Source organism: Talpa occidentalis, unplaced genomic scaffold, assembly GCF_014898055.3.
Source record: "Talpa occidentalis isolate TD23 unplaced genomic scaffold, MPIMG_talOcc4v2.1 talOcc4.12, whole genome shotgun sequence".
NCBI classification, from domain to species: Eukaryota; Metazoa; Chordata; class Mammalia; order Eulipotyphla; family Talpidae; genus Talpa; species Talpa occidentalis.
In genome coordinates, this window is record NW_023601212.1 from 75,594,354 (window position 1) to 75,616,509 (window position 22,156).

General features: G+C 40.1%; 1 protein-coding gene across 9 annotated transcripts in view; it reads right to left on the reverse strand.

Moving 5' to 3' along the window:
• Positions 1–22,156, reverse strand: part of AUTS2 (activator of transcription and developmental regulator AUTS2) — a 1,093,480-nt gene that overhangs the window by 308,465 nt on the left and 762,859 nt on the right. For all 9 annotated transcript variants that reach the window (XM_054693588.1, XM_054693587.1, XM_054693590.1 and 6 more), the window contains one exon: positions 7,013–7,042. In XM_054693588.1, the coding sequence (XP_054549563.1) occupies positions 7,013–7,042 (30 nt within the window). The remainder of the gene's footprint in view (positions 1–7,012; positions 7,043–22,156) is intronic.

Here is a 22,156-nt window from a genome sequence, read left to right on the forward strand (position 1 = left end):
TTCAAGAGTTGCTAAGGTGTTTAACTGAGATAATCACCTTCACACACACATGTGCATTTGTACAAAAAGAAACCTGTATATCTTTATTGAGAATAGACACTCCAATTCAACAGGATAAGACAGACTGTTCCAACAACCAAACAGCAGCCCAAGTTATACCCAATGACAGGCCACTAGCATAAAACACGTTGTTAAAGGCACCACTGATACAAATGCCTCTGCTTATGACCCTACTATTTAGCTGGCTCAGTAATCATGGTCAATTTCATGAGGCTAAAAATCATCACCTTCACCTTCCTCCTCTTTGGTTTTGCAACCTTCCCATCAGGTAAGTTATAATAAGAACCAAGCCAATGACTCATTCTAAGAGAAAGCAGCTGACTTTTTTTTTACTTGAAATGTAGACTCATATACTCAACCCTGGACATTTACAGAAGAATTTCTTTTATAGGTCAAATAATACTCATTAATGATCATGTGAGTCCTTGAAACATGGTAAACAGGCTAGCTCTTTACTAGTTCCCATGTTCTCCTAAATAATTAGGATAACTGAGAAACAGAGATTGAACTAATCTGCTGCCTGTTGACAGGCGCATGGTGACAGATTCACAGAATCAAGCAAGTACAAAGCACATGTTAGCTCATTGATAGATATTTGGGGGAAAAAGAATGGCTATGGATGACTAAATGAAATAATTAACAAACAGGTAATAATGATGTTTAGATATTAGGTCCATATGTAAATTAGCTTCAATTACTTGAAAGAGTCAACATAGATGTGCCTGGATCTGTCCATTATATTTATTCCCTCTAAGGAACTGGAGAGAGGAGAGAATGGAGACAATTTTAATATAATCTTCCTTCTACCTTGACAATGAGGAAGTACAGTAACATTATTTTCCCTCTGGGTCTGCCATGTTGTTGGGGTTTAAGTAAATAGCTACATAGAAAACAAGGCCAGTCAGTGCTAAATCATTGAGCCTGTCTCATTTTACAGATGACAAAACTAAGGTTCTGCTACATTAGGTAATTTGCCCAAGGCCATACAGCTGGTTAGTGAGAAATTAGAAACCAGGTCTTCTGAATATCCTTCTCCATTACTTATCCCTGATGAACAGCAGAACACCTACAACCTAGTTTTTCTCCTCACTATTCATTCTAAGAAACAAGACTTTAGCTGAAGATGACTGGCAATTTCTAATAACTCTTATTCATTCTACTGATTTATATTTAATAAAATTTGTATAATCTGTCTTTTCCAGGTGTATGACATGGTAGTAATTTGTGAATAATCAACATACACATTCAATGTGAGTGAAACAATTTTTGGTTTGGCATGAAAATACTATGATATGAAAAAGAGAAGAACTTAATGAGAATAGGGATTTAAAATAACTTGCAGTCGAAATTTAATCCAAGGGTGGTATCAATAGGAATTTTGGATGGATATGATGCAATTAAGTCAGTTGGAAATATGATGATGTCGAAAGAACAATAAAATGTTATTTTGATCCAGACATAATCATGAAGGGGAAAAAAGAGGTTGAGTGGATGGGCATTACGGAAATCGAACATCCAAAATGGAAAGCTCTTTTTGAAACTCCGCCCAAAGTTGCAGATTGTCAAAATAAGCTAGGAAATTTATAAATGGTTTAGAAATGTCTTATTAGAAAATAAAATTGTAGAAGAACTGTAGCAGGCTGAAGAACAAACCACACATTTCTTGGGGTTCTGAAAATAAACAATGGGATTGAAATGAGGTATATTCTTTTTTTACTTCTCCCCAACATTCAGCAATGAATTTTCAGAATATGAAATTAAAATTTAGCGACAGTGAACATTAACAACCACTTAAGTTGTGCCATGCTCTATGCAAAGTACTTGGGGTAGAAAGATAAGAACACAGATCCTGTTCTTTTCTTGGGCAATGGTTGTTTGGCTACTGCTATGAAACTGGAAGGGAGGAGAAAATTTCTCTTTCTAGTTGTAAAATAGTACAGCATCTCTAAGTTTCCTCCTCATTAGAGTATGTCCTACTTCAAAACTAAGGATGGGGGTTCTACAAGTAACAATGGGGGCTGTCTGAACTTTCGGAATGTTGCTGAGGAGGCAATCTTTACCAAGTGTGAAACGAGGCCAATCAAGGGATGGGACTCTTCCACTATAAGCACAAGCCACATGCCCAAGCTTCAGTTTGTTATCTCAGCAGTTTCTGAGGCTTTCAGGAGCCAAGTTAGGAATGTGGTTTGTGTTGAGTTAGGAACATAAGCCTTTCTGGGTTTTGCTGTTTTTCTTAGACACTACACACCACCCTCACCACCCCCCCACGCACACAAGTGAATATAAAATTAACAAATGTTACCAATTTTAGCAAGAATTAAAAAATTAGAATACAATCAAAAGAGTATGCATGTCGGAGGAAAGGGACCTGGCATGGAAAATCAGTGGCACTACATTTGCAGTCAGTGTCCCAGCAACTGTCCTGGGTTCTGGTGAGCAAATCACAGGCACCCTGCAATCTTTTCCATGTGGTCATTTCTGTCATTAAAAGCCCAGAGAAAGGAAATTGTAATCAAGAGTCATGGCGGAAGTTTCATTAGGAAAAGGAGAAGGGACTGTGCATGTTTGCATTGCATGTATGTACCCAGAATTCATCCATAAACATCTGTAAGCACGTTAGTCACACACCCATAACACTGCTACAGCTTTCATGTTTTTCTCCTGAGCTGTCACAATTTTAAGAGCATTAAACAAAGGAAAAGTAGGTGTTTCTCTTTGACATTGGCTATATGGCAGTGGTTCTCAAAACCAACCGTGTATCAAAATTATTGAGGAAGCTTTTTGAAAAATACAGATGTCACCCTTCTCCAGATGAACCTGTCTCCTATGATGGGTATTCGGGAATTCACAGAGTTTGGCATTTGGGGCAAGAATCATACCATTCACTTAATCACCTTTTGGTGCTTCCAGGATGGCATGCTTGCTCCTGTCTCCAAGTTGTGCCCAGAAGAAAGCCTGATATTGGGGATAAATTCTTTAAATATATTTTTTGGGGACCCTTCCAAATGCAACAATACTTCCATTCAGCACGTATCAAGAAGATGAGCTTAGGGTTCTGGTGCAGGGGCAGGGGTGGGGTGGGGAGAGACACACCGCACATCCTCTGAGATGTTTTTTGACAGAGCTGGAACTTCCAAAGAGAAGGAGAGCCCTCTTTCCCCAAGCCATTCCCTCACTTCACCCCAAGTAAAACTAATAAAAGCTAACTTTTATGGCAGTCTTTGTATGGACCAGGCACCACACAGCTGGGTGCTTTCATTTAATTGCTACAAGCTTATAGGTGGAGCTGTTGTTGCCCCATTTGGCAGATGAGAGAACTGAGGTGTGTCTACTATTACAAAGTAACAAGGGACAGAGCTGGAAACAAACCAAGGTTGGCATACTCAGAAGCCTAGGTGCTTCCAAGTGCATTTTCTAACCAATACTGTCATGTGGCCTGCACAATACAAGGAAAGTCAGTAGAAGGAGAGAGAATTCTATTTAATTTGCACATTAATTTTACAACCAAATAGGGGGCGTTTCTTGCCATAATGGGCTGCTGCCAGTGGTTGGGAAAGAGAGGAAACAGGAGAAAACACAGGCCAAACATGTGGAAATATGTATGTTGCCTCTTTGTTCTCATGATACCAATTGACTTCTAGTGGAGGATTGAAATAATTGCTTAATTTGGGTGATTAAGGTGCCAAGGGTTGCCTCCTTTTTTTGCACCAACTACAATGAAGAACAATGTGACATCTAAGACGCAGTGTTCACAGCATTCTCTAATCCTCCACTCAAATTTTACTCCTCACAAAAGTCCTCCGCGTTCTCTGACACTAATGGGAAATGTATTCACAGGGCTGGGAGGGGAGGCTAAAAGAGATGCTCTGCTCAGTTCTCATCAAAGCCTTCTCCACGTGCAAGTACGTCTTCTGCATTTACAGAAAACTCTGCTTTTTTTGCCCCCTTTTCCAGTCACTTCCACATTAATTAGTAAGGGTATCATTTTATAAATTACAGCTTCGTATCAGAGGAAAGCAGAGTTTATCTTAATTCAGTCAGCTGTGTGAAATACAGTACCCTAATTTTAGACCGCCGGTACCACAGATCCCTAAGGAGTAAGAGAATGACAGGTCTTCCGGAGAGAAATCCCAACGGGTCCCCTACAAGTCTCACTTTTGCCTCCCACAGCATCCCTAGTGGGTCTTGCTGAAGGGATCCCAGGACACTGAGTGGCATCTTTTCCGCCATTAGCAATTCAGATTTGAATGCGAATCCTCCAAGCAGCAGATGAAAGCAGCCCTGGTTAGCTCTGGGGCTCCAAGGGGGGGGGGTCCAGGAAAGAGGCCCTGGCACAGAGGAGGATGACAAGGGCCCAGTCAACGACATGGAGCAGAAGTCTGGGAGGATGGTGTTAAAATCGGTGATAAACACCAGGCGTTCTCAGTCCAAAAGGGGAAGCCTGGCAGTCTTAACTATAACAGGGCCAAGGAGACACGGCAGCAATTACAGAGTCTTGATTGCTCCTGCTGGAAGCCCTCTGGAGAAATGCCGGGTGTCGGGGCAGGGACAGCTGATATGAGTATGATTGTGAAGCGGCCCCAAAGAAGAGGACCTGCAGGGCCCCTATAGTCCACAGGAAAAATCGTAAGTGTGTACACATCTGAGGAACACTCTTAATGCCTCTCCTTTCCCTGCTCTGCACCCCTATAAATATCTCTTTATTCTCCTTTATTGCCTGAAATCACCACACACTCTGAGTGGTGGATGCTGGCTACCTTCCCATGGACCATTACTTCAGTCAGACATTTTGCTGCTTCCTGCACTCAGAGATGGAAAACTCAGCAACAATGACTCTCAAATCAGGGCCCAGGAAAACTAAGGGGGTGCTCTTATTATGCAGAAAAAAGCTTGGCTTTCAGACCCTTCTGACAAAAGGGGGAAGCTCTCCTGTAGAAATTACTAGAGTTAGGCGGTCAATCGAGACAAGTAGTACTAGATACCTACAGAGATTCTGAGGTAACTGGCCTGAGATGAGGTCTGGCATCAGGAGTTTTCTAGCTCGTGGGAGTCTCAGATACGCAGCCAAAGTTAAAACAACTGAACTAAAGCCTCCTACACAAAATGCCAAATTGGGCATCCTTATCATCTCCTACCAGTGCTGGGGACAGGGTGGTACCTCCGGAGTTCACACTGCCTTTTGTTTTATACAAACAATGCAATGTCTGGCAGGCTGTGAAACTCAGAAGACTCATCATCCCCTTGGAGAAGACCACTGACTTGAAAGTGAGATCAGCTGTCACTTGTCAGAGCTTTCCTGAAATGTCCAGTTCCTCTGGAGTAAGGTGACATCTGCTACGTGGAAATGTGGCCTGTGTGGTTCTAGAAGCCAAGGAGTGTTCAAGGAGTGTACACCTTGAACACTCATCGACTCCTGCTGGCCACATACCTCTGGCACCCATTACGCCCTCGCTGGCTGCGACACCAGGGGACCCATTTCCAAGGAGCTAAGGCTTCCTGGGGCTGGAGGAAGGAAGTTCCTACTTGTCAGTTAAACAAAAGAATTATCCACAGCCCCCTTTCCAGTGTGTACTTTCGCTGTCATCCAACAGCCCATTACCATGTCACAGCACAGCGTGCCCTTCCATAGGTCACTTTGTTTAAAATGACATGGATAATGCACATGTCAGCAAGCTGACAGTCCTGGCCGTCCTTCAGAGATAAAAACCTCAAGGCGAGAGCCTGTTCTTATCTGGGGGACATGCATTGGTCTATCATCCAAGTCAGGCAGAACATGATTTCTCCAGAGAGCACTTTTTTCATTTCCTGATTTTAAGGAAATCAAATAAGCACCATTTGTCTTCATCTGAATATGCTTGACCTGCTCAAATGATGATGTCTCGCATTTTATAACAGGCTACATATGCTGAATTCAAATTAACGACAGTACAGAACAAGAGCCTTTAGATCTCTCTTGGAGGCTGGCAGTGGAGGAGGGAAAATTCTGGGCTGGATGGAAAGATCCCACTAAGTAGTAACCACAGGATTCTGAGTAAGATCTGCAAGAATGAAAGAGGTGAAAGAGAGGAGGGATCAGGAGAGCCAGCTGTGCAGGGATATCCAGGAACCAGGGAAGAAGGGACTCGTCCCTTTCTTCTGATGCCAAGTAATACAGAAATCATGGTATTCAGGTAACTTTAGAAATACATAAAGACAAAACCAGAAAGAAATTTAGTTTGGGGATTGCAAAATCTCGAAGGAGAGACCAAACAGACCAACGATTCCTTGGCAGCAGAGACTGACTTTACCAGGTTGTGATCCAATCTTCTGAAAACTCAAAAAATTTGAACTCTTTCTTGATCCACGTTGAACTGGATACACAGAGGCTGGTGGCCATCAGCCTTGAACCAGAGTATGTACCTGCTAGAAGAACTTCCCTCCCACCAGGCCACCCACCTGGTTGAGGGGAGAATGATTCCCATTTGAATTCCCCTCGACACCCCTCTACCCTTGATGAGTCTTGTGTACACATATTACTAACATTTCTATCAAGAAGGACCATGTGCATAGAAAAGCAGGAAGAAGCACATGGATCAGTAAAAGAAATGAAAAAGTGACATTATAAATACATACTAGCAAGGTTACTGTTCAAGTTATAGGCCGATGAAGAAAAATCAGATAGCAGTTAAAATAGAAATCATTTTCTCCTTTAAAACCTTTTCTAATGTAAAAACTTAGTGTCATATGTATGCAATACCAAAGGGCTTGCTTAAAAAAGTGGACATCACAAATGAAACCTGTTATTTCTTATCAGAAAAATGTCACACTGTGAATTAAGGCTATCTTTCCAGAAGGAAAAAAAAAAGTGCTGTTCCCATGAAGCGGGCACCCCACCAACCTGCAGCTGTGTATGGACAACCAAGATGTTCACAGTGTGATATGCACGTGCCCACAATGTGGGGAGGGGTCTTACCTTCTCTTCTTGGTCACTGTCGCTGTCACACTGAAAGAGAAGACAAGAGAATGAGGGTTAGTACAAAACCTGAATAGGTTTTTGCTCTTAATACAGAAGGACAAGTAAAGGGAATGGGAAATGCTGTCTGAGCGGAAATGAGCTTCTTCAGCTCCAGCACTGGCAAACACAACTAGAAGCGAAATATACTGACAAGTTGCTCTGTAGATTTCATCTCTGTGGCTCTTCCGATGGTCAGTTCAGAAAGGCACCTGAACACACTAGTGAGTATGTCCACTGCGTGGAAGAGGGATGACCTCTGAGGAGCCAACTGGCCACAGGATTAAGGTGAATCAAAATCATTCCATGGTATTCAGAGCAAAAATCATTTTAATAGAAAGATTCTACCTCAGCTAATGTGAGTGGTGGTATGATGCTTTTCTAGAGGAAAAGTGGTAAACCTCTGGGTTTACCAATCCAAATGCATGCTGTCATTTGGATTCTGAGGGAAACAGAACATAATGGGCAAGGCTTCACCCCTTATAAGGGGTGTCTTTTCTGGGATTTAGATCTCCAAGGAAAAGAGGGTATGTTCTTCAGAGAAAACATAGCAAGGGCAAGATGGCAGTGAAATAAATCATTAAAATGGGCCCAAACAAAGTCAGTAGACTCACAGTATATCAAACAGATCCCACATTCCAACTACTGAGCTGGGTTTAGGTTAACCTGAGAATGATGGTTGGTTCTGATGGATTCTTTATCAAAAATAAAGGGGGGGGGGATGATTTTTTTTTTTTTTTAAACAAGAATGTTTTGTTATCCAGTATGTAAAGCTTGGAAAAGTGGATGTGTCTTGTTAAGAGTAAATGTTTATAGATAAATATATCCATTTATTTACTCAACAGTCCCTGATAAGCGCTGCTGAGCTAGACAGATGTTCAATCAAGCAAAACCCTAAAGTAGCTTTCAGTTTAGCAGTGGAGATAACAAGGACACAAACACTGAGCAGGGGTGTGCAGGATCAGAGCTATAATCCATCAAGAGAAGTCTCCCTGTGGGGTGGAGGAAAGACAGTGCATTTTGGGGAAAGAGACATGTCATGGAAGACCACATTGGCAACTGTGACACTGTCTAAGTCACCATGGTATCTGGTTGACAAAGGGAGGGTAAAGCAATTCCAAAGGCCAAACCTATTAGGACATGATAACACAGGGATATGGGGGAGCAAGTGAGAGGGATGAATCTAGGATGATACCAGCATTTTTTAGTGTGGCCACCTGGACACAGGAATCTGTGTAGCTAAGAACAGAAACATAATACAAGTTTGCTTATACAGCAGTCACTGCTGGTTTGGTACCACAGCCATTCACCACCCCCTGATCCCTAGTCGGCACTTTTTCCTGAGGTTGAAAACCAGATATTCCCTGTCAACTTAACCATAGCTAAGGGTGGCCATATATCTCATGTTTGGCTATGAACTGTCTCCTGAAGTTCCTGGAAAAATATTTCTCTTCATAAAAGGAGGAAAGAAGTGCTTGGCTCTAGCCTTTGAATGTGACTATACGAGGATGTGGTGTCCAGATCTGGCGGCAGCCATTTTGCAAAAACAAGGCAAAAAGTTTTGGTATAAAAACAAGATAGTGGGGCCAAGGCAAGAAAATGGTTGGCCAAGACAGCCACTTGATCCTACCTCAGAGCAGCCTGCCTCTGTGCTTTTTTTGGTCAGACAACAGTAAGTTTCTTCATTGCTAAAACCACTGTTAGAGTGCTTTCCACTGCAAGTGACAAAACCCTAACCAAATGGACACAATTTGGGAACTATAGCTCTTTCTGGACTAGGTTTCCTCTGTACTATATACATGTAGGAATTCACACTGCAACTTGATGAACTGGAGGGCTGTACCATTTTCGACTTTTTCCATTAGCTCCTCAAGGCCACAGGGTTACCAGATTTTTAGTGACAGTGCTTTGATCAAGCTTTCAACCTCAGATTAACTAAACCTACATTCTTTTGCCTGATGAGCAATTTCTTTGTTATAATCAGTCAAACAAGCTGAGAAAGAAAATGGGTGAGATAAAGACTTTGAAGGCCTGGAACAGGCTGAGGAGGAACGAGAGCTCTCTGAACTGCGCAGTTTCTTCATTGCCTTTAATTAAGTTTTCTTAGGTTCCTAAGTTCCAGGCACATTTTCAAGAGTCACAAAGCATGATACAGGAAAGGTGTGGAAGACAGAGAGTATTTTGCCAGGCAGGTATATTTTCCCAGATGTTCACAGCTTGCCTTGTGAAGCGATCAGTGGCAGCTGAAGGCTATGCCATAGCATTTGCGCACATTCCCAAGGGCTGGGATTCAGGGGATCAAAGGAATAGGGAAGTTGGGAAAGAACCACAACTGTCCAAGCCTCTATCCCCACCCCCATTCCTAACAGCAGTATGTCCCTGGGAATGGTTATTTCTATCAAAGTGTTAAGCTTCCTGCTTTCCAACAGTCCAGTTCTAATTTCAAGGTCCACTTAATTCTGCATCAAGTAATTACTGATATACCCAGAAGCACCTTGTCTCCAGAGTTAAGCATATGGTGAAGAACTGAGACCTACTGGTATCCATTATGGAAGCAGCACGGATGCCAAGCCGATTAAAAATGCTCAGGCTCCCCACACAACACACCCGGTGAGTGACAGCTCCTCGACAAGGCCAGTCGCAGAGTCTGCCAAAACAGTCTCTGCTGCACTGGGGCCCACATGGTGCGCTGAGAAAACAGTTCCATTTCTGGTATTAAATTCCCATACTGACCCGAGGACTTTGCCGTGAGCTCAGCAGGAGCGCACCATCCAATTTACAGCTCTGCTCTCTGGAGCCTCGAGTGCCAGCCCCTGGCAGAGACGAATGATGGTCAACCCCTCCAGCTCATAAATTATGCAAAGGCAATAAATGCACTCAGCAAACAGCGCCTAACGTTTGCCTAGCCTGGCTCCTAACACACTCTGTAAAAAGCCAGAAGCTCGACACATACAAGAGGTCTATTCCACTCATAAAGGGGGTTTGTTGACAACCCCAGACGGAAGGCGAGCCACAGTCCTAAGGAGTCTTTCTGCTTCGCTGGCAGCAGTTTATGGGCCTGCTTTATGAAAAAGGGAGGTTGTTTTATAGAGTCAGTGTGGGTAGAATTCATGATCTCAAATTCACATTTAATACACTGAATGGCTTTCACACCCTAAGTTCAATACGTTGTACATTCTTGGCCAAATGATTCTTGGTCTTGAAAGGTTAAAAGAAGAAGTGTCTGCCTCCCAATCCCCAGATACCCACTCCAATTTATAAGAGTTCACATCGAGCTACCTCCTGATTCAGGTTTCTGTTCTACATGAGGCTGGGAAATGGAAAAGGCATGTCAAATGCAGAAACAGGGTCCCAGCTGATTTGACCATTTTAAGCATTTTGACATTGGGGTCCTGCATTGGTTTATTAGCAAACAGGTTGCACACTAACAACCAGCTTGAGGTGACAGAGTACTTTCCATGACTAGATTTCAAAGCCCTTTGTGAAAAGCTGGGAATATGTTCCTCCATTTTAAAAGGAAGCAAGAAAAGGAAGAACTATCTTTCTCCTCCCATTTCACATTATTGATGCTACCTCCTAAATTTTTTCCTTCTCAATGGCCATAGTTGCTGTTTTAGCTTTAGTTGGAACTCTTATTTTATCATTACAAAAGGTTAAAGACTGCTTTCCAGGGTCTATAGTCTCTTCCTTTTCTATACTAAATCCCCACTGATCAAAGAAGATATCCTAAATTTCAGCTTGATCCTAACACTTTCCATGGTCCATATGACAACAAACACTCTGATACTACTGATATCTGATACTACTTCCAGGAAGAATTCTTGGTCACTCAGCCTTCAGATAGACAAGACCTAAACCCACCACAGACAAAGGAGGGACACAGGAGACATGCAATCCAAGTCACATGCCTAGAATTTAGAATTAGAAAGGCTATAGTTCCCAAGGTGAGTCCCTCTAGTCATCCTCACATATCACTGTTCAACTTCACTTTCACCTTCTCTTCCCTAGTTTCATAGATTAGAAGTGAGTCTTTGGAAGCATCTTCTTCCTCACCCAGAAATGCTCTACTTTTTAAGCTCTCCAAACAAGCAATTCAACTACCTAGTATTTTCTCCTCTTAAAAAGTGATACATATTTATTGAATACATTTTTTTTTAAATTACCCATCCATGAATAAACACTGTTAACACATTTGTATAAATCTTCACAGTCTTTTCTTTCAAGGAAACATATATAATCCTCTCCAGTCTGCACACACATATTTTCAAAAACATAAATTAATTTCTACTATTTGGTAACCTGCTTTTGTTTGTACACAATATGGCAAATATTTAATTCAATGAGTACAGTTTGTCCTGTAATACTTTTAAGGAAAAAAAAAAAGAGGCTGCAGTATAATTCCATACATGGTTTATAAATAATCTGGTAAAAAAATTTCTCCAGAGGTGGGGATTTAGACTGTTTCACTTGAACACCCTGGAATCTTTCCCTGTACACATTTACCATTAATACCCTTCCCGAGCATCTTTTCATGGTCCTTCCTTTTCTACAAATTCTTTAATGTCACTGCCTCCCCAGAGTTGCATTTGCAGTTCTATTGTTTCTATGTGTTTTCCACGGGAGTCCTTAAAGATTCCCTTGGTTTCAGCTACCATTTTATGTTGAGATGAAAAAATTGCTAGTGATGTGACTTGGAGAATTTAAACTTTCTACATCTCAGTTAGTGAGCTAGCACACGTAGACAACTTAATGCCCCATGGTAGAGTATGCACAGACAATAAATGTTAATTGCATGTTTGGGCTTGTATTTTCTGAAGTCCCACAAATATCTCAGACTCAAGTATCCTTCTATAGTTGGAAAGATCACCTTTGTTTTCCCCAAATCTGACCCTCTCCCATGCTGTTCTTGGTAAAGGCATCATCATGCAATCTGGTGATCCTTGACACCATCCTTGAACAGACTGATCTTTCTCCCTCCCATTTCACATTATTGATGCTACCTCCTAAATTTTTTCCTTCTCAATGGCCATAGTTGCTGTTTTAGCTTTAGTTGGAACTCTTATTTTATCATTACAAAAGGTTAAAGACTGCTTTCCAGGGTCTATAGTCTCTTCCTTTTCTATACTAAATCCCCACTGATCAAAGAAGATATCCTAAATTTCAGCTTGATCCTAACACTTTCCATGGTCCATATGACAACAAACACTCTTCACACTGTTTCCAACTCCTCTATTCCCATCTTCTAGCCGCTTCTTCACTTGGTGCTTCTCAAACTTTCTGTGGAGAAGAATGATTTTATTTTTGTTTTATGTTTTACTGTAATGTCCAATCTGTTGTGGACCTATAGTTCTGTAAGATATAATAAAAACTAAGTTGCTAGAAAATGAAAAAGAAAAGCAATGATATATATATATATATATATACACACACACACACACACATACATATAAAATTATATTTAGGAGATATAAAATTAATGTATTGGATTGCTATGAAGTTTCCAAATGCTGCTTCTCAGTTGTCATATGAATCTCATAGCAGATTAGTTACAGCTACTCACGGACAAGACTTGGTCAGCACCCACACTTTGAGTAGCACCCCTTGCTCTAGCCACACCAGACACACTTGGGTCACACTCTCTGGCCTTACTATCTTTGCACTTAACAACTACCTCTTACTGGATTTCTAATACTCTAAGTTTCTATCTAAAAATCTTTAATTCACCCTTAAAAAACATAGTTTCCTCTGTGAATCTTCTAATTCTCTTCCAGAAATCATTAAATGCTCTCTCCATCCCTGTACAAAACTGTGTTTTTTTTTTTTTTTTAAGATTTATTTATTCATGCACACAAGAACCGGGTACAGGCCAGATGTGCAGGAGGGTAAGAGGATTCACCAGAGACAGAGCAGGAAACAGAACAGGCAGACTGACTGAAATACACTGCTGAGGGAAGCAGTGGGTGAGACAGGAGAGTCTGCCGTGCCATGTGGGTATCTCACAGGCAGGCCGGGATCAAACTGGCACTACAGAGGCTATGGACAGCTTCACAGCGCTGCGTTCAACTACCTGCACCACCAGGGGAGGCCCTCTCAGGGGAGGACCCACAAAACTGTGTTTTTATAGTCTGTCACATCAACCTTTCCTAGACAGTGAGCTCACCCTTGTTCATCTTTGTATCTCTTGATCTTGATCCTTAATCATATTGATAGATCCCTCTCATTCTTCTTTAGAATTCAAACTTGTTAATTCCAAGCAGCAAAAGTATAGTTTAAAAAAGAAATAATTCCAAAGGAGGCACAGGAAATGGCCTACTTGAGAAACTGTTTAATACAATGGCATTCTGTTTGAACACACTAGGTCAGGTTGTAATTGTTAGCAAAACCTAGAGCTGGGACCCAGAAGAAAATATCTTTAAGTAAAAGGACCAGGACAGATATTACTGTTATTTTATTGTACTTCATCAAAATGAAGTACTTATTTTCATTTGGGAATCTCAATATATGTGTTTAAAGACTCAGATCCAAATAGAAATAAGTCAAGGTCTGTGACATCTCTCTGCCTCATTCAGAATGAAGGAACAAGATGGAATTCTAGGTACCTCGTGATAAAACGCATTCTTAAGCAGAAAGTGGCAATCATTGAATATATCACATACAATGACATTGAGGAGGGCATAGCTCTCTATTCTGCTCAATGGACCTTGCTGGAACAGTTATTTCGTATCTCAAATCCATTTATCATTGCCACCAAAGATGTCAGGGCTGAACACCATCAGTGAACAAAGTTATTTTATTCTTCTTTCTGCCTAAAGGAAATGAGAGGAAAACGAGGGAGAACCCCAACTTGTAAACTACAGCATCTAACATCAAGTACAATTTAAATTTGCCAGTGACAAAACAAATCGATTCCCCTTTGGGGCAGGAGGTTTATCTAAGGATGTAAAGACATTCCTCACCTAAAAGCAATTTCAGAAGAAGCCACCTGCAGAAAACATGACATTTATTTTCTTTTTTTTTTTTTTTAAATATTAAATTTTATTTTTATATTCCCCCATACAATTGCAAACGCCCAATTCTGACCCCAAGCCCCCCAAAAAGTGTCTCTGGTTCATAGTTTTTTGTTGACTTTGATTTTCACTTTCTTATATTCATTTTCCTGGTCCCTTATTTAAGTTTCTAGATGACATTTATTTTCTTATTTAAAGAAGGGAGATAGCTGCACGGTGACTAAAAACATGTCCACTATCCTTTTCCCACCTGCCTAATTCCTTGTACATGCAGAAAGGGGCAGCCATTCTATGCTATAGCTGGCGCCTCTGGCTGTCTGTCTTGTCAATTCATAAGACCCTTATTTCACATTGTTTGCGTTGCTCTCATACTGGCTTTGGGCTTTAACATTTAAAGCTAAAGGGTCCTAAAGTAAAAATAATATCTTAATACCGAAAATGGTTTGAGGTATTCTCACTACTATAAAATGATGTCATTAGTGCCCCCTCCACTCTACCTCGACAATAACTATGCCTGATCAAATAAAATCACCCAGAAAAAACCACTCTACCTCAACAATAACTATGCCTGATCAAATAAAATCACCCAGAAAAAGATGAAAACTAATCCAACGATCTGTGTGCCAAAAAATAGCTTAAAAGGTAATGATAAAACTTCTCACAGCCACAAAGTGAACATATTTGAAAATAATATAAGATTCATCAATCTTTAGCTTCTTTAGCTCTTCAGGAGATATAATGGGGAGCTAGCTTTCAGAAACTCCTAGAATTCTGTATGAGGAGTCCTGAGAACCTGGCATTTTTGTAAATTCTCAGCATAAACTGGCCAGAACTCAGATTATCCAATGTTAGGGTGACATATTTTCACTCAATATGTAATTTCAAAGTGCCTACTATGTGCTAGGCTTATCCTGACCACTCATTAGAAGTGCAAATAAATTAACGGAAATCAAGTTGTCCAAGTCTGAAATTAATTTCCATTAATTTTTTCCTTTTTTGTCACTCTGAGATCTAGGTGTATTTCATAAAATAATCAGTATGCTGTAAATTTCCACTTAGCTAATTAAAATATTGTTGGGTATTTGGAATTAGGGGAAGAAGTGGATATTTCACAAATTTTTGGAGAGCTCAGCAGTATTTTTTTTTCCCTTAGAAGAAAGGAAGTTGCATTTTGCCAAGTGTAAACACACATAAAAATTTACTTAAAACCCAGAGCCCACAAGCCTCAGTAGTTGCCAAAATGAGAAAAATGAGTTCCTTGTCCAAAGGTAAAACTGACAGTCTAGGGCTGGGTGATTTGTAAACGATCTCTTTTAAGCTTAAGCAACAGATCCTTTGCCTCTTTGTCATTGATTTACTGATTCAAAGTCATCAATAGCATTAATCCGCACCTGTCTGGGGACCTATTACAAATGACTTTGAAGATAGTGTAAAGCAAGAGTTTATTATGAGACCACAGTGTTATTTCCAGGGAGACCTTGGTGGCTATGTTCCTTGGCAGTATTCTATTTGTGACCCCCTATAATGCTACAATTTTCCCTTTCCAGATCGGAGTAGATTGTTCCTTTGGGTGGGGCTTGAGCCCCCTCGGTTTGCTTCTACAAAAGCCTGGTTCTTTACAGAGTTCTGTGTGAGCTAATAAAAGCCAAATTTGCTGATGAGTAAAAATGAAAAGTATGTTATGGGTTAAAATAATATAAGAGTCTATTTTTTCCACTGTGTTGTGATCCATAGAAATCACCCTGAGCCTTTCCCTTTCTTCTCTGCCTGGGAAGCCAATTGCTTTGATTGCAGTGATATGAGCTAGCTAAAATGACTTGCCCTTGCTTGTGAGGCAAATGGAACATGCTAATAGAACTTATCGCATTACCCGATGCAAAAGTGCCATAGCTCATTACTTTAAGATAAAAGGATATCATTGCAGACGGCAAGCAGAATTGACTTTCTGAGGCCCGACTTGATGATGATTTAATCAACTGCTCTCTTTCACTTCTCATCTCTGCGCCTGTCGGTTTCACAGGTGCCGTTAAATGAGACACTCAGAAAGTGAGCGGAGGGAAAGAAATTGCTGTCATTACTTTTCAAGAAAGGAGGTATGCAAATTTTCGACAGAAAGATTGCGTTCATAATGGGCCTGGTAAAATACAAGGATCATGCTTGACAGGTGAGGGCAAGCCATTTGTATGTCCTTAAAGCGGAGCAACCGTCCTCGTTTAGAAATGTGCTCAGTAAGAGAAACTACAAATGAGAGGCCTAGCAGGGGCAGGGGAGAGGTGGGGAGGAATTGCACTGGGTTGGTCCAAGCTGGTCCCAGTTCTAGAAAGGGCGGGGGTGCTGAAATACTTAAGGAAGCCAAAGCCAGATGAGTATGTAACAAAGCCTGGTAGCTCTGAACCAAAATGCCAAGAAGGCCTTGAAAAAAGTCCGTATTATTCTATGTAATGGTGGATTCAGTTTGCCTGGTTTCAAGTCCTGACGGTACCTCATTTAATCTGTAGGCTTTCTAGCAGGCATCTTAACCTTTCTGTGCCTCTGTTTCATTATCTATCAAATGGGACTACTGACAATATCTACCTCCTAGAATTGCCTACGGCATTCACTGATTTAATATACAATAATACTACTAAAATATATAATAATAAAAATATATGATAGGTGCATATATAATTAGCATTAAGAAATGTATAACTGCGTGACAGTCACAGAGGAGGCAGTCAATACATGTTAGGCATCATGCATTCATTCATTCTTCAGTAAGATTATCTTCTTTTTTGGCTATCTTATAGATTTCTTTTTTTAAAATCAAGTGTTACTGGTTTTCCGGTCATTTAAATAATTATGTAATTTGGGGAGTACAACTTCATATTCAACACATGCACAAATTTCATTCTATCTCCACCAGAACTCCAGTGCCACTATATTATTGTGTTCTGCCCCCTCCCTGTCTTCTTCTCCCCTCCCCCAATAACCACTACATTTTTGACAGGAAACAGTTATCTTTTCTATTTTTTAAGAGTATGTGTACCAGGAGTTGGAAATCTAACTGGTTCTAGTTTAGATAGAACACAATTCCTGAAAGACCTTACACCTGGCAGAGGGTGAGCTCCTCAGAGAGAGCAGTCTGGTTGTCCCTGGAATCAACACAGGGTTTAGTGCTGTCTAAGGACCCTAAAAGACGCTCAGTGACAATTTGATGATTTATGGGATCCTCCTTCCTCTTTCTCCATGAGTCACATAGCTGATACTGCACATGAACTCCTGCTCTTAGAGGAATCTCCTTTCACTTGAAGTAGGAAATGTCTGTCTGTGGTCGGGAACCTCAAGTGGTCACGTGTCCCCAGCCTGGGCAAGGAATGGTGCATCCAGCAGGAAAGGACAGTTTGATTTGAATCACCTTCAGAATGGCAGAATGAATCTAAATAGATTAAATGATCAGGGGAGAATGAACAGAGGTGTTTTTTCATCTACTTTGCCTTCAATAGGTAATTGTTCTATTTTCTCCAACACTCAAAGTAAAAGCATCTTTCTTAAAATGCCTGTAACTCTGAGTTCTTTTTCCCCAGGTAATGAAGCTGCTGCAAACTATTCTCCCTCTTAGGGCCGAAGGTTGTGAGACACTGAATGAAGCTCCTGCTTTCCATGCTAAGTGGCACCTACATGATTCAATTCTTTGCCAAAGGGACAATGTTCACCTCAGGGAAGAAGGGATCTTTTCTGAGAGATCCACAACAACAAAGCAGCTCTGGATGGTTGATTAGGACAAATCTGGGTTCCTAAAGTGCATGTCACATTTTTGCAGCATACCTCTTTCAGGTTTTTTTTTTTTTTAATTGGAATTATCTGGGAGTAAATGCCAGACCACTGCTATGTCATTAAGAAAGAACGTTCTGACAATAGCCACAAAAGGGGAGTGTGACACCTTCCATTTGAGATGAGAAGTCAAGGCCTCCAGTGACAGAGGTAATGCTGGAACCCAGTTCCATCTTCCAAACTTCATGATCCCAACCATCTATCTCACTCACACAGACCCTCTCTCATGAGCTATACAAAGAAATTATTTGAAATTTATTTTCCTGATTGATTGATTGGCAGTGGGGAAAACAGAGGAAATGAAAGTTGCAGTGAATATAAGAGACAGTGAATGCAACCAGTCACATTTCTTCTCTAAACCAGACTGCTCTCCCATAAGAAGAAGAGGGACTATCATATTATTTGGCTCATAGGAATTGCTCATTATATCTGAGGCTGACCTAGTTCAAATTCTGACATATCCACTTAGCAGCCACGCAGTCGTGGGAAAGGTATTTAAGATTGTGGAGACTAGTATATATATATATATTTTTTACTTTACTTGTAACAAGAATGATACATATACCACAGATATTTGTGAAAATTAAATGAGCTCAAGCATATCAAAGCATCTAGAAAGAAATATGAATAGCTTTATTTTTTCCTAGTTCTTTCATGAAAGATATGTTACATCACACATAGAAATGAGATAAATTAATAGTTATTTAAATGTTTGGTTGAATTTCTGTATTATTTTATTGCCAGAGGGTAAATCATATTCCACAATGATTTCTTTTTGGTAGATGATTGAAGATTTGCTACTATGCTGTATAAAAAGCAGAAACAAAACACAAACAAAAAAAAGCAGAACTTATTCTTCCCCAAAGAAGAGAGCAACAGGAATATCCTGGTAACCTGCAGTTTTATTTCACTAATAAAATACCAACAAAGTATGATGTTATAGAATTCAGTGTTGTAAATATGCCATTAAAGGTTCTTGATGCAGGGCCTCCCTGGTGGCGCAGATGGTTGAGTGCAGTGCTATGAAGCTGTCCACAGCCTCGTAGCACCAGTTCGATCCTGGTATGCCAGCGAGATACCCACATGGCGTGGTAGACCTCTCCTGTCTCGCCCGCTGCTCCCCTCAGCAGTGTGTTTCGTCAGTCTGCCTGTTCTGTTTCCCTCTCTGTCTCTGGTGAATCCTCTCACCCTCCCGTGCATCTGGTCTGTACCCCAGCACTTGTGTAAATTAAAAAAATAAATCTTTTTTATTTTTTTTAAAAGGTTCTTGATGCAATTTCTTCTTGGTGGATATAAACTGGGGACTTACTCGTTGGTCAAAAAGTTTTCAGGAATTTATATATAGGGACTAAAGTTAAGATGTATAGGTAAAAGATTTGGAGACTAGGCTAATAGGTTATCCATAGTACAATGAAGAATTTATGGAATATTTATTTATTTAATAATATTTATTTAATATTTATTTAATATTATTAAGATGTTCACTCCAATTGAAATTTGCAAAATAAATAGATAGGCAGGATGTATATCAAAAACATTAATGGATCACTGTACATATAGGAAACTAGTCATTTTGGAATTTGTCCAGAGATTCTGACCAATTAGAATTGGAATTAGAACTGGAAGCTACTTGGATTATCCTTTGCATATTTTATTTGCATGCAAGGACTATTTAAGGACTGATCTAATGAAATCAAGCAATAGTAACCTGGAAAAAGATTAAACTTCTTAGAGCAATAATTTTGGAAACTACAAAGATGAGGATTAGTTGAAAGAATATGAGTGAAGTCCTTGGCACTTAGTATGCACTCAACTGCCCAACAGACTATTTCTATGCTGCTGGAACACAGAGAAATGTCTGTTCCCTCTTCCATATATGTGAAAGCTTTTTCGACTTTTCTGGCTGTATTTCAGTTGCCAATTTCCAGCACCTCCAACACTTCAGTCAGTTTTCCCCAATATATCTCTGTATGCTGCGATCCTGCTCTTCCTATACCTAGACCCTAGAAGGTGCTCAATAAATGTATGTGAAAGAATGAACTCGTAAATTACATTAGTGGAATATTAGACGAAAGTTGCTGTGAAAGGGTTTAATTAGGAGATCAAGAAATCTAACAGTGGTTGATAGGGTGGATGCTAATGTGTTTGAAAGTTGTGGGTATCTGTATGTGCCTAGGAGAAAGACATGAAGATAATATCAAGATGAAAGTATACCCTAAGAAAATAAGGCCATGCACTTGAAGAAATCTAATTTTAAGGTTACTTACTCTTTTAAGAAAATCAAGAAACTCAAAATCCTGAAATATTTCTTTTTTACATTTGACTCACTGAAAGTCAATTAAAGCAACTGGACCTGATTAGGGAAAGAGAAAAGAAAATGATGCTCTTGTGTTGCTAAGACATGCTGGCCACACTGTCAACTTCCCACCAATCAATTTTTTTTTTGTTTTTTCTTTAAAATAGAAGATGATAAAAAAGAGTGGCTAAAAAAATAGAAATATGGCTGGAGACCACCTGATTTCTACATGTTGGAAGGTGGTCAATAAAATCCAATGTCGAATGTGACTGCCATTTTATAGGATCCAAAAACTGATTCTTTATGCTTCTTTTCCTTATGAGATCTCTCCCTTTAATTATGCCCTCTTAGACTTCATCATATTCATAACTGGGATTTTAAATTATACCTAACAACAGTCTTTATTTTAGGATAGTCTTAAAGCCTAGTCTTCCATATTATAAACAAGGAAGGGTAGGATTACTATAAATTGTCTGCAAGAAAATACAAATTGCCAAGATAAAAACACCCACTGGTCTGCCAGTCTCAAGTTTCCTGTTTTGACATACTATATGCAGTAATTTGGTATCCACAATCTCTTATTAGAAAATGAATGTGCTATTTCTCTGAATGCTGCAATTACAATAATTGAATTTAAAATGGGGATTGAGTTTCTCTATTTGGAGGAAAAGAATAATTGTGTATTTCTGATTAAAATCAAGGGGACTGAAAAGAGGTTGTACAAATTCCAGCTTCAGTCTCCCCCAGTGACTCCTCATCAGGCCTAAGAAAAGAAATATTCAAACTTGGAGAAATGGGCCAGCATCTCAGCAGCAAACATGTCTTTGGCCTCATTTGCTTTGTCTCCCGGCCTTCAGTCACAACACTTGCATGACAGAGGCAATCAGAACACCATGGCATTGTTACATTTTAAATGGCAGCCATGCCGGAGTTCCCCACTGTGTCAAAAATTAAGAGTTAAAAATGCAAGGAAAACAAACATCTCTTTGTGTTGAAAATGCCTGTGCCCCCTTTTAGATTGCCAGCATTTTAGAGTAGTTTGTGTTTTTCCATTATAGGGCTTCTCCAGGTGGGGGAAATGTCATGGGAGCCAGGTGGCTGGAGTAGGAAGATGTTCTTACTATCTTAGTGGGCTCAGTCCCTTTAGTTTTACCAAGCAATTCTACAAAGAGCCACATTTAAGGGTCAGGTGTTTGAAAGCAAAAGGTTGTGAAAGAAGAGGGCTAATTTGCCTTTTTATATGGCTTTTAATTTTACTTTTGATGATATCATTCAGTCTTCTGAAACACCCACTTTATGGAAATAGCTCTTGGTCAAGAAAGAGAACGTTTTTCTAGCACAAAGTGAGCTCTCTGAATTCATATTGCTTACTATTTCTTCAATGTATTTAATGATTCTTTTGAGATATAGCTGACATGAAAACACTGTTCACATTTAAAATGCAGTATGTGATAGGTTTTCACATATGTAAACACCCATGAAACCATCAGCACAATCAAAAGAGAGTGAACACATCCACCTCCCTCAGGTTTCCTGTGCTTCTTCTGAGAATCCTTTCCTGCTCACACAGCCTACTCCCCTCTGTCCAACCCTGATCTGCTTTCTGTCACTATAAATTAGTTTGTATATTTTCTAGAGTTTTATATTAATGGAATCATACAGTATGTGCTCTTTTTTGTCTGGTTTCTATTCCTTGTTTCTCGCTATTTGGATGACTAATTAAAAGGGAGCCTCCTAGTTCTGAAGTGGAAGGCAACCCTCAGAGGCTGTCTCAGTCAGGGTTTACTGTCATCCCCCAGGAATAGGACCGATTACTTGGTCTTACTTTATTCTTAGGCTTTATTATGTACTTCAGTAATCAATAAGCACTTCTATGGCAGAGGGTTTATTTTACCCTATAAATCCAAGGAGGAGAGACTGATATTAAGACATCAGTATGGATGGGCTCTGCTGCTCTGTAACACTATGAGGAGAACGCTAGCAACAGATTTA